This window comes from Oncorhynchus keta, chromosome 6 (assembly GCF_023373465.1).
Source record: "Oncorhynchus keta strain PuntledgeMale-10-30-2019 chromosome 6, Oket_V2, whole genome shotgun sequence".
Taxonomy (NCBI): domain Eukaryota; kingdom Metazoa; phylum Chordata; class Actinopteri; order Salmoniformes; family Salmonidae; genus Oncorhynchus; species Oncorhynchus keta.
The window spans coordinates 10,451,298-10,469,339 of record NC_068426.1 but is presented as its reverse complement, the minus strand read 5'-3'; the positions used below and the strand labels follow the sequence as shown (position 1 = coordinate 10,469,339).

Genomic DNA, 18,042 nt, shown 5'->3' with positions numbered 1-18,042 from the left:
ATTTCCACCGGGTTGCAGCCTGGGAAGCCTTCAAGGGATAAAAAACATCCTACTTGCCGAGATGTAATTGTTGTTTGTCAAATTTTCATTCATCAATAAAATAACGATTTATCAAAAGGCTCTTGTTTGTCTCTTATTTATACTGCTTTTGTAATACTCTAGTTATGTGATGGGAGGTCAAAGTTACACATAGTGTCACCAGGAGAGGGGAGGCCAGTAGCAGAGGAAGCAGTGGATAGCAGTAGGTCAGTTTGGACACAATAGCTACAGCAGTCAGGTGTGAGAGTAAAGGTGAAGCAGGACAAGGTGATCATCTCAATAGTACAGTCAGTGAGAGAGAAGTATCCTACGGCTTCTGTCAAACTTTTGATTGATGACTCTGCATTTAGTCCCACCCCCTGACATATAATGACTCATTTTGCCCTCCCCTATACTTGGTACGTCCCACTATTACATCATTTCATACCCAGAATCCTCCACATTTTCTGATTTACCTGTGTATAAATATGAGTATTAATTCAAGGGATCTCACACTTCTGCTCAGATATCTTAAGACGACGTACCTTGAAACATGTCTCAGGGAAAGCCTTCAACAATCATCCCATGGACTATGAAGCGCAAGAGGATCCAGTGTTTCCTCAGTGGAGTGCAGGGTGTTCAGCTGAAAGCGCGAGTGGCTTCTCTCCAGGTCAATTGGACGGCAACCATTCATTGGACAACAGCCTTCCATTGGACGACAACAGCCATCCTTTGGAATGGAAAGCGTTCAACCATCATCCCATGGACTATGAAGCACAAGAAGATCCAAGGTTTCCTCAGTGGAGTGCTGGGCCTTCAGTTGAAATTGCAAGTAGCTCCTTACAGGATCAATTGGATGGCAACCATTCATTGGACAACAGCCATCCATTGGAAGACAAACATCTATGTGTTTGCCAGGAGGCGCTAGGATTTCCACCGGGTTGCAGCCTGGGAAGCCTTCAAGGGATAAAAAAAACACCCTACTTGCCGAGATGTAATTGTTGTTTGTCAAATTTTCATTCATCAATAAAATAATGATTTATCAAAAAGCTCTTGTTTATCTCTTTTTTCTACAGCTTTTGTCATACTCTAGTTATGTGATGGGAGGTCAAAGTTACACATAGTGTCACCAGGAGAGGGGAGGCCAGTAGCAGAGGAAGCAGTGGATAGCAGTAGGTCAGTTAGGACACAATAGCTACAGCAGTCAGCAGTGAGAGTAAAGGTGAAGCAGGACAAGGTGACAATGTCAATAGTGAAGTTGGTACGGCCATAGCATGAAGTCACCGTCAAATGTATATTTTACTCTACACTGTGTATTTTGTTGTCTCGGGCCCTAACCACACATACACATGCTGTAATTTAGACTGTTTTTGTCAATTCATTTGTTGATGTATACATTCACCTGGGAAAAACAATGTTTTTCTTTGGGCCTGTTGAAAACGGACTATAAGCTGGCATACTGGAAAGTGTGCACACTCATGTTTTCGTATTTTTTATACTTTTTGAAAAAGACATTTCCAAGATAAGAAGAAACCTAGATAAATAGAATGATATACATAGATGTGACTTCTCTTCTTCTTGTGTATTGTCAAAAAGTTCATCAATAACATTTACATTACATTTACATTTAAGTCATTTAGCAGACGCTCTTATCCAGAGCGACTTACAAATTGGTGCATTCACCTTATGACATCCAGTGGAACAGCCACTTTACAATAGTGCATCTAAATCTTTAGGGGGGTGAGAAGGATTACTTATCCTATCCTAGGTATTCCTTAAAGAGGTGGGGTTTCAGGTGTCTCCGGAAGGTGGTGATTGACTCCGCTGTCCTGGCGTCGTGAGGGAGTTTGTTCCACCATTGGGGGCCAGAGCAGCGAACAGTTTTGACTGGGCTGAGCGGGAACTGTACTTCCTCAGTGGTAGGGAGGCGAGCAGGCCAGAGGTGGATGAACGCAGTGCCCTTGTTTGGGTGTAGGGCCTGATCAGAGCCTGGAGGTACTGAGGTGCCGTTCCCCTCACAGCTCCGTAGGCAAGCACCATGGTCTTGTAGCGGATGCAGCTTCAACTGGAAGCCAGTGGAGAGAGCGGAGGAGCGGGGTGACGTGAGAGAACTTGGGAAGGTTGAACACCAGACGGGCTGCGGCGTTCTGGATGAGTTGTAGGGGTTCAATGGCACAGGCAGGGAGCCCAGCCAACAGCGAGTTGCAGTAATCCAGACGGGAGATGACAAGTGCCTGGATTAGGACCTGCGCTGCTTCCTGTGTGAGGCAGGGTCGTACTCTGCGGATGTTGTAGAGCATGAACCTACAGGAACGGGCCACCGCCTTGATGTTAGTTGAGAACGACAGGGTGTTGTCCAGGATCACGCCAAGGTTCTTAGCGCTCTGGGAGGAGGACACAATGGAGTTGTCAACCGTGATGGCGAGATCATGGAACGGGCAGTCCTTCCCCGGGAGGAAGAGCAGCTCCGTCTTGCCGAGGTTCAGCTTGAGGTGGTGATCCGTCATCCAATAACAAGCCTATATCTATATCTGGCTTTCAAAATGTAGGCCTACTCACCACAAGACGAATGATTCTGTCATTCTGCCAAAACTAAAGTCATTCATCCTTTTGTTTTGGCAGAATGACAGAATGACTCATAGTGGGGCGGGACTAATGACAGGGTCATCAATCATACAGACGTTGACAGAAGCCACAGGATACTTCTCTCTCACACTGCCATTTTTATGGTCTTGAGCCCTGTTATGAAATTATATAATGGTGGGACGGAAACCAAAACTAGAACACAATGATACATTTAATGTATTGAGTTCTCTTCCGTCAATATCTCGCCTTGACACTGTTAACCACTTAGATGGAAAACATGTTAAATTAACACTTTTTCATAACATGGACAAATTAGGATTGACCTAATTCCAAATAAATATGATATAAAATACTGTCCAACATTTAAAAAAGTTCCATCAGTTTAAAACTGGATTAATATATGTTTTCTGTTGTGCTTTATTGAATTAAATAATTGTATTGTGAAAATTAGCACAACATCCAAATACACCACTTTTTCTTCATTTGAAAATCATTTAAATTATTATTTACATATATTTAATAAGGGGCATATTTTAGTTGTCACGCCCTGACCTTAGTATTCTTTCTTTTCTTTCTTATTTTGGTTAGGTCAGGGTGTGACATGGGTGATATGTGTGTTTTTGTCTCATTCTATGGTGTTTGCACTGTCTAGGGTTTTTTGTAGATTTATGGAGTTGTTTTCATCTAGGTGTTTATGTTGGTCTATGGTTGCCTAGATTGGTTCTCAATTAGAGGCATGTGTTTATCGTTGTCATTGATTTGGAACCATATTTAGGCAGCCATCTGCTTTGGGTATTTCGTGGGTTATTGTCTATGTTATGTTGCACGTTTGCACATTGTTTATATAGCGGTCACGTTCGTCTTAATGGTTTTGTTGTTTTTTGTTTAAGTGTTCTTCTTGTTCTTCATTCAATAAAGAAGAATGTATTCACACCACACTGCGCTTTGGTCCCCCCATACAACGAATGTGACAGAATAACCCACCAACAATGGACCAAGCAGCGTGGTAACGGACAGCAGCAGCAATCAAAGGACGTCTGGACTTGGGAGGAGATTCTGGACGGCAAAGAACCCTGGGCACAGCCAGGGGAATATCGCCGTCCCAAAGCAGAGCTGGAGGCAGCAAAAGCAGAGAGGCGCCGGTATGAGGAGGCAGCACAGCGGAGCGGCTGGAAGCCCGAGTAGCAGCCCCAAAAATGTATTGGGGGAGGGCACACAGGGAGTGTGGCGAAGTCAGGTAGGAGACCTGCGCCAGCTTCCCGTGCTTACCGTGGAGAGAGAGGGCGTTGTACCGGGCAGGCACCATGTAATACGGTGGAGCGCACGGTGTCCCCGGTGCGTGTGCATAGCCCAGTGCGGTACATTCCAGCTCCTCGTATCGGCCGGGCTAAAGTGGGCATCGAGCCAGGTGCCATGAAGCCGGCTCTACGCATCTGGTCTCCAGTGCGTCTCCTCGGGCTGGCATACATGGCACCAGCCTTACGCATGGAGTCCCCGGTTCGCCTGCACAGCCCAGTGCGGGCTATTCCACCTCGCCACACTGGCCTGGCTACGGGGAGCATTCAACCAGGTAAGGTTGGGAAGGCTCGGTGCTCCAGATCTCCAGTGCGCCTTCTCGGTCGGGTCTATCCGGTGACATCTCCACGCACCAGCCCTCCGGTGGCAGCCCCCGCACCGGGCTTCCTGTGCATCGCCAGAGCCCAGTTCCCCCGCACTCGCCCTCGCCCTGAGGTGCGTGTCCTCGGCCCAGTACCACCAGTGTCCTGAGCCGCTAGAGTCTCCCATCTGTCCTGAACCTAGAGTCTCCCGTCTGTCCTGAGCCGCTACTCCCGTTGGTTCTGAGGTCCTGAACCGCAGTGCCGCTAGCTCCCGTCTGTCCTGAGCCGCTCCCGTTGGTCCTGAGAGTCTCTGTCCTGAGCCGCTCTCCCGTTTGTCTTGAACCACTAGAGTTTCCCATCGGTCCTGAGCCGCTAGAGTCTCCCGTCTGTCCTGAGCCGCTAGAGTCTCCCATCTGTCCTGAGCCGCTAGAGTCTCCCATCGGCCCTGAGCCGCTAGAGTCTCCCGTCTGTCCTGAGCCGCTAGTCTCCCGTCTGTCCTGAGCCGCTAGAGTCTCCCATCGGTCCTGAGCCGCTAGAGTCTCCCGTCGGTCCTGAGCCGCTAGAGTCTCCCGTCTGTCCTGAGCCGCCAGTCTGTCCTGAGCCGTAAGTCAGCCAGGAGCTGCCAGACCCGTCAGTCAGCCAGGAGCTGCCAGAGCCGTCAGTCAGCTAGGACCTGCCAGAGCCGTCAGCCAGCCAGGAGCTGCCAGACCCGTCAGTCAGCCAGGAGCTGCCAGAGCCGTCAGTCAGCTAGGACCTGCCAGAGCCGTCAGCCAGCCAGGAGCTGCCAGAGCCGTCAGCCAGCCAGGAGCTGCCAGAGTCGTCCGTCAGTCCGGAGCTACCCTTCAGTCCTGACCTACCCCTCAGTCCTGAGCTACCTTTCAGTCCTGAGCTGCCCTTCAGTCCGGAGCTGCCCCTCAATCCAGTGGGGCCCTTTAGTAGGGTTGCCAGTCCTAGGTTGGCGGCGAGGGTCGCGACATTAGTAGACAAGATATCAAGGATTTTCCATGTATTACCACATTATTGTGGACAATTGTGAATATTGTTCAGGCTGAAAAAAATGTAACAAATTGTCACTATACTACACAAAATGTACTTTCTTTTGAAATGTTGAAATTCTTATGCTATATTTAAAGGGAAAATCTGCAGTTCAAACAATAACAAAGCAGTCATTCGTTCACAAATGTAGTAAATAGTTGAGGGATGGGGCTGGAGTAATGTAACCACTCTCAAATTCATATACAAAGCAATGGATGCAATGACTGATGATCCATGAGATCAAACTGTGAGTTTCAACCAAGTTTTGCCTTCAGAAACGTATTCATATCCCACATTTTTTTGTGTTACACACAGAATTTAAAATGGCTTAAATTGATTTGTTTTCTCACTCCTATACACACACACAATACCCTACAATAACAAGTGAAAACGTGGTTTTGGGGGCATTTTTAAAAGTTTTATTTACTTAAAATTAAATACTGAAATAATAAATGTACGTAAATATTCACACCCCTGAGTCAATAGATTTTAGAATCACATTTGGCAGCGATTACAGCTGTCAGACTTTCTGGGTAAGTCTCTAAGAGCTTTGCACTTCTGGATTCTACAATCTTTGCCCCTTATTCTTTTAATAATTCTTCAAAATCTGTCAAGTTGGTTGTTGACCCATAAAAAATGGGTTGAATACAGTATTTGTTAACAATTACTTAAATTTGAGTAATTAGGTTAGGTTATGGTGGGTTCTGATGGGGTACAACCATTGAACTAAGCTCATGAGGCATTTATTAGTAATGTATTGGGTCTATGGAATTTCTTATAAGCTATATAAATAAATAAAGAGAGTCACACACTCTATATTAACTCCCAGTAATTTATTGGGTAAATGGGAATTTCTTATGCCACAACAGATGAAATACCTTCCACTCTAAAATGTATCTAATTACTTTTGCACTTATTTGCAGATTTGAAATAAGTTAAAAAAATTATGTGACAGTTCAAAAATGTGATAGTACAATATTGAAAATATATATACACACAGTATAAATATGGCCTGAAAAGTTCCACAAAAACACTTGTGTTTGTAAAGAATAATCACATATCGTATAAAAATACAAAAATAAAATAACAGTCAGATACAACAAATAAAGATAATGTTCAATATAATATGGAATATTACGTAAAAACCTCAATATACTTTACCACAAGCTTTGAGATAGCATAAACAAATACAATGTTGTGTAATTTTGCCCAGAAATCATAATCGAGGGTCTTGACAATCCCAGTAGTGCTATCATGATTAAAACAATATTCATAGTCAACATATACAGGCATTCTTCACAGAATAGTGATTTTATTCCATTAGATTGATTAAATACACTTGTCAAGAATGGCATAGTACAGACAGAGAACCTAGTACCCATAAGGCAGTGTACTGTAGTCTGGGAAAAGCCTTCGCTTGTTATACACGATTCTAAATCGTTTTGGGGCGGATCGGTTTTTTAATGTGAATCTCCTCTTGTCCCTGACAATCTGGGTATTCTGTGTCAATATCTCATCTGAATTGTCCCTGTCTTTAAGAAAGTCATTAACCAATCCTATGAGAGACTCCAGATGTACTAAAGCTGCATTGGAATGATGTAACGTGATTCCCTTAACTTTCATGCATTTCTTTCCATTGTGTGTTTCGTATCCATATGTCTTTGGTCCACCCGATACAAACTCCACAATGTGATCACCTGGATCTAACTCGCTCGTCAGACCCCCCAAGAACTCATTTAGCTCTGGCATCCAATCTCCAGGCCTACTCACAAATATGACACTGTCTGTGTCATGGTACAGTGTTCGTTTCTGCAGTTTTTCCATGAGGTCGTAGAGCTCCAGTCTAGCATAGGCAGTTGTGAAAGCGGCAATGAAAACATTAACAGGACCAGGAGAACTGTGGCGCTTCTCAATGTACTTCCAATTCACCATGACAACATCATCATTCAAGAAAGAGATATTAGAAACATCTATCTCAGGAGAGAACACACAGTTCAGAAGTTCTTGCAAATCTTTCATCAAAGTTGTGTTCATTTGATTTGCTCTTTGGCCAAACTTTCCCCAAAGACTGTTCAGAAAAAGCTTAGCAATTTTTCTCATGGCCTTGTTGACAACAATTTTTTCACGGTTCAGCTTAATACCTTCCGTTTCCTCATATCTCTGAAGGTACGCTTCTTTGCTAACTTCATCAGCTGCACTATGAGGCCACCCACTGGCCTCTTGTTTGTCTTTTAGAAAGGTCTTGACATACTCAGCGAAGAGAGATTCAGACTTTTTGGGGAAATGCCACACTTCAATCAGTTTGGCAACTTTGTACCCCTTTTCAATGGCTTTGGCCATTTCAACAGTACACCATACTCCAGTTAGAGCCCTTTCCTCATCTGAGTGAGTACACTCAGTCTCTTGATTCTCTGACTCAGAGCAGATTCTGCAGAGTGGAAACATGAGCTTGCCAGCAGCACGATATGGTAGCACAGGGAGATACAGACCCTTTGGGGGGTATACTTTGGCTTTGACGAAACCAAAGTATTTGTCTAGTGGCTCAAAGTCACGTGCAATTATGTTAGGGTGTCCGATGGGGTAAGCCTTTGCCTTATTTACAAAGGGATAAAGTGACGTGAAATCATAGTATTGGATTGTCTCCCCTGGTTGCACTTTGTAATGCAGGTGAAGTGCGTTCGTCCTACCCCCAAAAAAGGCATCTCTGGGTTCCATGGGCTCAGGCATTTCAAATGTTTTCAAGAATGTCTGGACCTCTGGATCTGTCTTTTTGAGAACATTCCACTCATGCTCCCACATCACCTTCACATTCAAATTGTGGTCCTTTTGCAGCGAGCTGATTTTGTCCTGGAAATGCTGATGCATGACACCAAAGGTCATTTTGGTCTGCTTACAAAAAGCATCATAGTCATAACAGTCTGGGCAACCATGAAAATAGCAGCCAGCGTACTCATAGGCTATGGTACCATCATCATCCTCTGAGAAACCATCCAACGAGTACTTGCCCATCCGTTTCTCTCCATCGTTCAGAGCATGCTTTATGGATCGTTTTTCCTTGTGAGACAAATATTCCAACCATTGAATAGATGGAGTAGAAAAAGTCTTCTGACTTTGGATGTAATTGTCTAATGGAGGAATGGCAATGGTTTTTTCGGGTAAGAATTTTGTGCGGTAGATTTTCATGCACAGGGATGCAAGAGTCACACATTGCAGTGGGTCAACCTTTGTAGTGCTAAGGACCTCTTCCCTAAACCGTAAGCATGCTTTCCGCAGAATGATCACATCATTCTTACAATATTCTGCCATCTCCTTCTTGAAGTCGAACTCAGAGTTTGATTCAGATTTTGATTTGTGCCACTGCAGAAAGTTTTCCCTCTCTTTCTTCATCATGGTTCTGTCACCATATAGTTCAGGGGAGGGGTACTTGCCAATGTAATTCTGGTTTTGCTGTGTGTTAAACCAATGTGGAAAATATCCCTTCTTGTCATTTTCAAAGCCCATTGCCTCTGGCATGTCACTCAGCTTCATTGATAAAAAACTGAGACTATCAATGTATCTTTGTCCAAAGTCTTTGTCAATAATGCATAAAAGCTTGCTGCCTTGTGCTATGATTTTTGGTGTAATCATGTTGTCAACTAGATAGTTCATCAAAAAATACCCATCATATCCCTTTGAGTTGTGGGCTATGAATGTATAGTCCTTGTACTTGTTTGTTCTGTATTTTTTGTAAAAGGCTTTAACACAGTGCTCTCCCTCTGCAGTCCAGGTTTCTCCATGGAAATCCATACAGCACACAAAGTTGGGAACGTGCTCATCTGTGTCTTGTCTTGTCTCAAAGTCATAGAAGATGTACTTCTCACTAGGCTCCTCGGGTTCAAGTTTTTGAATGAAACACTGATGGCCTTCTGCTTCCATTTTTGCAGCTTTACAGCAGTGGCATCGATTAGCTCCACATTCGTGCTCCTTCGGATTGGCCACATTAATAGTGTAACATCTGTTACACTGGGAACAGTATTTGGTTACATCACACGTGGAAAACATTTTACCAGAGGCTTCATTCAAATGACGGACTTTGTGCTGTGTATGGCAGAATTTAGATCGACAGAAACGCAAACATTCTGTACACCGGATGGTCTTCTTTGGCTGATCTGGGCACTTAGCATGATGACAGACATTGCAGCAATTCTCACACTTGTGGTCATTCTTTTTGCTATAGCCAGAATAGCAAAAGTTGCAAAAATAGCTAACTCCCAGAAACCCCTTTGGGTTTTTGATACCATAGTAATGGTCATCGTGCAGGTAAAGAAACACTGTTTTGGCATGAGTTTTCTTAAAATGTGTTTTAAAGTGTTTTATATCTGACCGTTCACGATAAAATACCACTATTTTAACACCCAGTTCCTTCTCAAATTTGTTAATGTCTGATAAAGAAACCTTAGTGAGCTCAGATAACCCAACTGAAGTCTGCAGATCTCTGCCTTTCTGCTCAGCGTCACTCGTAGTCAATCCTGGGTCTAAAAGCATAACTACACAAGTGGCAAAGCAAAGGTTGTTGTCTTTGTTAGTGAGTACAATGAGGTGCATACGCTTTTTCTTAATTAGCTCACTATCCAAGATAGCTGTCACCTTTCTACGTGGACCACCCCCACCCTCGAGATTGTGCACGATTTGAACAACAAGCTCTAGGGTGTCATCAGTCAATATTTCTTGGTTACTTTGGACCACCTGCTCGATTAACGAAAGAAATGTGTCAAGTTCCACTTCTCCATTTGGCAAACGGGCTGAGACTGGGAACACAAAGTCACCCTCCAACTGTAACAGTCTTACATCATTAGCACTAGCCAGTTCTGTCATTTTCTTTGAAAGTCCATCTATTGCCTCTAAAATCATAGCATAGAAGACGGCATAGTCGTTCACATCATCCCGACTCATGTCCAGCCGCTGTCTAATTTCAGTTGTGTTGAACTTTGCTCGATGAATCACTCTTATGGATCTGTCTATGCCGTCGTCACCTTGCTGAAGTCTCTCTAAATACGCATTCAACGCACCAAGAGGATCCGTTTGCTGAGTATCATTAGTGGATGAATGGGCATCATTTTCACCTGCTGTAAAAGGCAGTGAAGGCAGGTTCTGAGACTGCCCATTATCTGTGTTGTCAATTTGGGGGAGGTCTGGGGGAACAAAACCAGGGGATCTGGCATTCAGTTCATGAGCTATATTGGTAGGGTTTGAGTCCATTGAATTAGAAACTGGTGACCTTTTTGGGGTTCTGTCCAATGGCTCATCACTCTGTCTTTTCTGAGCCATTTCAGTTTAAGATACATGTAACTAATGTCTTTGAGATGTAATGAATAACCAGGGGAAATTGTTCCAGTGTGTTGTTTTCGTGTCACTCGTTTTTTGGCTGAAATACACTTTCACAGGGGTGCACCTGGCATCTTTCAAATTACGGAAAGGGATGAGACATTTGGCCAATAGACTTGGCCGAGACTTGTGGAGAGATGGGGGTGGAGCTAGAAAAGAGACTCCACCCTGGTCCCCCCACTAGCTTTAGTATCAAATCGCATACCTCTATCTCCAGAACCTAATCAAGGAGGAATCTTGTTTCTGTGTTGCCGAGAATATATAAACTAAACAATCAGTTCACAACTTTGTAAATTAAATGATGCATGTTTAACATACTAATTAGTCCAATGGATAATTTGTCTTTTCATACAGGTGATATTAGCAACTGCTCAAGGCTCTTGTATTATTGTCTTAGCCAATTTAAACCATGTATAGAGTACATATCCAAGATGAATTTGAGCCAGCTTCTGCAGTGCTGCACATCTTCTTGTAGGTTCTCCCTCTTGATGTTTCTCATAAGGATCTGGTCTCAGCTATGATATCTAGAATATAAAATACAAACTTGTGATGAGTTTTATTATGCAACTTGATTTTAGAACATAAAATTGTCATTTTAGTACAGTAATCTTGCAAGGAAAAGTTATATGAAAGGACAAGCTCTTCTCCTAATTCTTCCGTAGTGATGGGAATCCTACAATTCCTATGACAGGGTAAGAGATTGTTATTTAGAACAATACATCGAAAACAGAAGTTACCCAACAACATTCAAACTCTAATTTTACACCTGGAATTTGTGAAAACACCTACAGCAGTATGCCATTCATTTCTAATCTACAATTCCATCCCGAGCACCAAGGGGGGATTCCCGAACCGAGATAAACGCACGGGTCGGGAATGTGCTGTTCACTCTACGTGTATTCCGACCTTGAACTTAAGAATGAGAATAGCATGCTGTTCAACTGCTATTCGTTTGGGGTGAAGATCATAGAACTGAAGGTGTGGCGGAGATGTGTCTACAGATACGCCCTATTCTGACCTTGACTTAATTCCCTCACAATTCCACCACCTTTATAGGCAATGGAACGATCAATAAGGTTGAGCAACCTGTTAGTTCCAAGTGGAACGAGATCTACTTTTTCTTCTTCTTTTTTTAAAGATGCCATGTGCAAATGACAGTACAGCGCCAAACATAACCGAGTTGATTTATGATTCCTAGAATGTTTTAATTGTTATACCCAGACTTTTCACTGTATTTTTTTTAAATACAATTTGTATCGTGTTAAATATTAGCCAGTAACAGTAGCCACCGTTAGTTTTACCCACATACATTTATAACTTTCTCTTTACGGTTAGTTTTCTTTTTTGCATTTTGCATCACTCCATTCCATTGATAGTTTACCTTTATTTCCTCTATCACATTCATGTGGTTGTTCCTCAGGATCGCAAGCAATAGTGGATCATATCAGGCTAACGTATTACAAGTTGTCCCAATAATTTAGGACATGTAGCCTATTTGAATCATTATGGAACGCAGACCATACACAGTAATTTAAACCTGAAGCCTGGTGCACGGTTCACTACGACTGCACTGTTGTTTTCACAGTCTACGATTAGTGAGGATGCAATGTATTATTAAAAACAAATGAAAATGATATTTTTTTATATTATTTCAAATGCTTAGAGAAAGAGATTTTGTTCAACAAGTAATACTTTTTTCTCTCAAAAAGGGTAAAAATGATTGACACCTCTAAAGATTCTTATATTTGGTCCTAGCACGCAATGATGACATCAAGCTAAAAGTGACTACTGAAACTTGTTGGATGCATTTGCAGTTTGTTTTGGTTTTGTTTATGATTATTTTGTGCCCAATAGAAATTAATGGTAAATAATGTACGGTGTAATTTTGTAGTCACTTTTATTGTAAATAGTAATAGGATAGCCTATAATGTCTCCTATTATTATTTACAATAAACGTGACTACAAAATTAGTAAAAAATTTGGACACACCGAGTCATTCCAGGATTTCTTCATTTGTGTTCTATTTTCTACATTGTAAAATAATAGTGAAGACATCAAAACCATGAAATAAAACATATGGAATCATGTAGTAACTAAAAAAAAGTGTTCAACAAATCAAAATATATTTTATATTTGTGTTGTGACAAGGTATGGGTTGGCATACAGAAGATAGCCCTATATAGATAGATAGACCAAGTCCATATTATGGCAAGAGAAACGACAGTCCATCAATACTTTAAGACATGAAGTTTGACACTAACTTTCTCATTCATCATTATTCGCAATTCATTCAGCATTCTCCTTAATCATCTACAAAATAACATAATACATTATTCACCATTAATTTCAATTGGGCACAAAATAATCAGAAACACAACCAAAACAAAATCTCTTTCTCTGAGCAATTGTATTAGGATAAAATAATATATTTTCCCATTTTTTTGGAGCATAGAATATAGCTTAGTATTTGAATGATTTATTTTATCTTTATCAAGGGTGTAAGAATTTTGGATGCTGCCATTTTTAGTAATAATCATTCATTAATCATGAATAATCATGGGTGTTGTCACGTCCTGACCTTAGTTCCTTTTTTATGTCTATATTTTTAGGTTGGTCAGGGCTTGAGTTGGGGTGAGTATTCTGTTTTGTTCTATGTTTGTATTTCTATGTGTTTGGCCTGGTATGGTTCCCAATCAGAGGCAGCTGTCAATCGTTGTCTCTGATTGAGAACCATACTTAGGCAGCCTGTTTTTGCCCTTGAGTTGTGGGTAGTTGTTTTCTGTCTCTGTACCAGACGGGACTGTTTCGTTTGTGCTGTTTTGTTATTTTTGTTCTAGTGTTCAGTGTAATTAAAAGATCATGAACACGTACCACGCTGCACCTTGGTCCTCTCCTTCTTCCACCTACGACGATCGTTACAGGTGTGAAAGTTAGTCACAAAGACCATGCCTCTGGCAAAATTCTAACCTCTCCTGTTTTTGGTAATGGGACGAGGTTCACAGTGGAAAGGAAGCTAGGAAAGAAGCAAAGGGAGCTAGGAAAGGAGGACAGGAAAGGAGTTTGGAAAGGAGGGGGAACAGGAATTAGGATTATGCAAAGACAGTTGACATTGGTCAGTAGATGGTGATAGTATTGGTTTCAGTGAGGGTCTGCAGATAACCATTGGGTTCTTGGTTACCTCCTTGACCAAGGCCCTTCTCCCCCTATTGCTCAGTTTGGCCGGGTGACCAGCTCAAGGAAGAGTCTTGATCGTTCCAAACTTCTTCCATTTAACGATGATGGAGACCACTGTGTTCTTGGGGACCTTCAATACTGCAGACATTTTTTGTACCCTTCCCCAGGTCCGTACCTCAACTCAACCTTGTTTCAGAGCTCTATGAACAATTCCTTTGACCTCATTGCTTGGTATTTGCTCTGACAACTGTTGGACCTTATATAGACAGGTGTGTTTCTTTCCAAATCGTGTCCAATCAATTGAATTTAACACAGGTGGACTCCAATCAAGCTATAGAAACAGCTCAAGGATGATCAATGGAAACAGGATGCATCTGAGCTCAATTTCGAGTCTCATAGCAAAGGGTCTGAATACTTATGTAAATAAGCTATTTCTATTTTTTTTGCTTTGTCATTATGGGGTATTGTGTGTAGATTGCTGAGAATTGTTATTTATTTAATCAATTTTATAATAAGCCGGTAACGTAACAAATGTGAAAAAAGTCAAGGGATCTGAATACTTTCTGAAGGCACTGCGGCATTGTGTTGTGTGACAAAACTGCACATTTTAGAGTGGCCTTTTATTGTCCTCAGCACAGCTTCTTGATACTGTATGCCACACCTTTCATGTGGATTGATGATCTTGGCAAAGGAGAAATGCTCACTAAGAGGGATGTAAACAAATTTGTGCAAAAAAACTGAGAAAATAACTTTCCATAGACACAAAACTCTATCTGGGGTCTGTTATTTCAGGAACAAACACTTTACATGTTGTGTTTATATTTTTTTGTTCAGTGTAAACATGGTAGCACCAAGTTACACTGAATTTAGACATCAAATTATTAACGGAATCCTCAAATGTATGACATACTGAAAGGGTGTTCATTTCCCACCCATAGTTGCACCCCTGCCCAGTCATGTGAAATCCATAGATTAGGGCCTAATGAATGTATTTATATTGACTGATTTCGATAAATGTAACACAGTAAAATCTTAGAAATTGTTGCATGTTGCGTTTATATTTTTGTTCAGTGTAAATGAAGTGAAAGTATATTGTAAGCAAAATGATTCATCATATGACTTTAGTTAATGATCTGAGAATCTGTGGCCTCCATTAAAAAATAAAATCTTAATTGACCTAAATTTCAGTGGTTATCGTCATTGGCGTTTTTACTCCTACTGGTGGCACAATGTTATCATAATGCCGGCCCGGGTGGACTATCTGGCCTTACTAGGCTGGCATTGGTGGGCTAGCTTGAATTGCATTTCCACTGCCTCCAGAATTGAGATATTATGCTAGTCATGTTGCTAGCTAGCCAATGTGACTGTGCAGCTAGCTTCACTATGTAGGCTGGCTAGCTATCTAGAATTTGTAGAAAGTCATGTCTACAACTAGCTAGATACCTAGCTAGCACCCTTATCACACTGTAACTAACGTTACCTCATACTGCTGCCAGTGCCAGCTAGACACATTTTTGGCTTGCTAGCTAGTTAAATGGTTAGCGTTGTTCCTACCATGTTTGCCAGGGCATTGGCTACTAGCTAGCTTGCAAATAGAACCAGACGGCAGGTTTGATAGATGTATCAAGCTAGCTTTCAAGAAAATCTAGCTAGCTGCACCTGCATGGATTCTAATCGGGCTCGCACCGGATCTCCCCCGAATTCGCTTGAATTTCAGAATTCCATTCGAACCAGCTCGAGTTTGGCCCTAATTCAATGGAAACAGGGCTTACATTGGCATATTAGTTGATTTGGAATGGGAAGATGTACCCAAATATATTTTTAAATAAATCTAGAAAAATTAAGTATATTTTTCCCCAAAATGCCATACCCAAATGGCAAAGATGCATAAAGATGCCGGAATCCACATATGACGTCATTGTTTTACCATTATCCACTAAAATGTTTAAATACAGTACGTGCACGACATGGTTCAATGTGCCAACGAATCAGCACAACCTTTTTCAGATGGCTGGTGTCTTGGAGCTAAAATTGGGATCATGTATACAGTGCTAATGACGATCCAAAATTGACTAATGGAGAGTAATATTCAATACTTCAAGCAAGGCATTTGTGGTAAGTATATTGGGGCCTCCATCGTTATGCACAAACACTATTCAATAATTGTATTTATTTATATTTAACTAGGCAATTCAGTTAAGAACAAATTCTTATTTACAATGACAGCCTACCAGTGAACTGAACTGCCTTGCTCAGGGGAAGAATCACAGATTTTTACCTTGTCAGCTCAGGATTCGATCCAGCAACCTTTCGGCCTTATTTAGATATTTGTCTGCTTGTAATTCGGGATACTTGTCTGGCTATTTGTCAATCACAATTAGAAGACTATAAAGCACTACTCACAAGAATACATGGCATCTGTTATGATTTTACTGTCAATTCTGCTCTTCTCGTGGAGCGAGGTTTATAGCCTTCCCGGCATTTTCCTAATGACATCAGTTTAACTGTTTCTAAGGAAATTAAAGGCAAAGGGGTCAATTGCAAAAATAAATATTGGAAGTTAGCCCGTGGTCAGTACCGGGCCGTTCGTAAATGCGCTAGAGAGATGCAGAAAAATGATATTTTTCCACTCCTATTTCTTTGGCAAAATGTACATTTGGTGTTTAATTTTATGCAATAAATACTGAATCATTCACAAATGAATGTTATATCAGGCTACATGTTATAGTCCGAGCATCAGTGTGAAGACTTCAATACGCTGTACTATTCCATATCTAAAGGTCAAAGGTGCGGTAGACCAGGGGGTGCTTCCGTAGATTTTCCCTTCGGATTTGACAGCAAATATTTTTAAGATCTGTTTAACTCTCATAACATTTGTGTACATCTGAATACGTTTGGATCCAACCCTAAACCTTACTACATAAAGTAAGTAATCAAAAGGTTGCAAGATTGAATCACTGAGCTGACAAGGTAAAAATCTGTTGTTCTGCCCCTGAACAAGGCAGTTAACCCACTCTTCCTAGGCTATCATTGAAAATAATAATTTGTTCTTAGTAGTGAAGCAGCTATCCCACAAACGGATATAGATCCATTTTCCCTTGGAATTTGACAGCAAATATTTTGAAGATCTGTTTAACTCTCATAACATTTGTGTACATCTGAATAATACGCTTAGATCCAACCCTAAACCTTACTACATACCTTAAACACGGTCTCTTCTGTGTATAAATGATCTGGTAAGTCCCAGTCGGCTTTGTCAGTGAAAGCCACTTCTAGATTGCCCCAGGTTCTCAGATGCTGAACTCTTTAGCTGGTAGATCTGTATAATGTGATGAAAATAAGAAACATTACATGATTTATGGCATTCACACACCGGTAAACTCTGCAGTAGATATTACAGACATTACATAACTTAACACTAGAGTCAACAGTGCCTTTTTGTAGTGAAGCAGCTAACCCACAAACATATCTCTTACAAGTATTTCAATGATTATCAATGCAAACAATGTTACAAAAAGCTCTTGAAACAAACAGAACATAAAAGTAAAAATGCACTTACAGAGGGATTTACACACACATGAAGGGAGAGGAGAGGCATAAGCAGCTTCACTGAAGATTGTCTGCTGAAAAAGTTAGGCAATCTTATATATGTGACAAAGGAAATGGATAGTCCAATCACAGGCTTACACGATAGTATGGTGTAGACATGCACTGTCTCCTAGTTACAGTATGCAGCAATAGCAATCTCTCTCTCTCTCTCTCTCTCTCTCTCTCTCTCTCTCTCTCTCTCTCTCAGAGCATTATTGTCATGGGAAACATATATTTACATTGCCACATTTTTTTTGTTTTTAGAGGAGTGACTGCATCTAGGGTATTTCACAAGGTTAAATTTAGATCCTCGGTTAGGTGGTTAACAGATTTTTGTACTCCAACGTTCTTGGGTAGGTGGAGGGAGTCTAGAGGAGTATCTCAGTTTCAAGATCTCAGCTTTGAGAGAAGCCTTGTCAGTAACAGGCAGGAACCAACATTAATAAGTATAAGGACTGAGAGGGAAAGCCCTTTTCAGAGTTTTATTAAAGTTTGAATTGATTTTGTGAACATCTCCGGCCGTGATAATAAAGATTGATTCATTTACATTGAGTTTGAGTCCTTAGAGGTGAATTTACACAGCAACTTCATGTTACTTTGATAAGTTTCAGCCACATGTTCTACTGAATGACTGTGAGTATTCTTTAATAAATCCTCTTAAGGATCTTTACATATCGGT

At 41.4% G+C, this 18,042-nt stretch overlaps 1 protein-coding gene across 2 annotated transcripts; it reads right to left on the bottom strand.

The window, feature by feature from the left end:
- Positions 1–6,055: 6,055 nt before the first annotated feature.
- On the bottom strand, positions 6,056–17,426 carry LOC118384921 (uncharacterized). 2 transcript variants are annotated; one of them, XM_035771627.1, is made up of 4 exons: positions 17,335–17,426; positions 16,977–17,094; positions 13,473–13,635; positions 6,056–11,125 (listed from the first exon to the last, which is right to left on the bottom strand). In XM_035771627.1, the coding sequence occupies exon 4, from the start codon at positions 10,542–10,544 to the stop codon at positions 6,609–6,611; it is 3,936 nt and encodes a 1,311-aa protein (XP_035627520.1). In that variant the 5' UTR covers positions 10,545–11,125; positions 13,473–13,635; positions 16,977–17,094; positions 17,335–17,426; the 3' UTR covers positions 6,056–6,608. The 2 variants fall into 2 exon arrangements, with proteins under 2 accessions (XP_035627520.1, XP_035627519.1); XM_035771626.1 differs by lacking the exon at positions 13,473–13,635.
- Between the last annotated feature and the right edge of the window lie 616 nt (positions 17,427–18,042).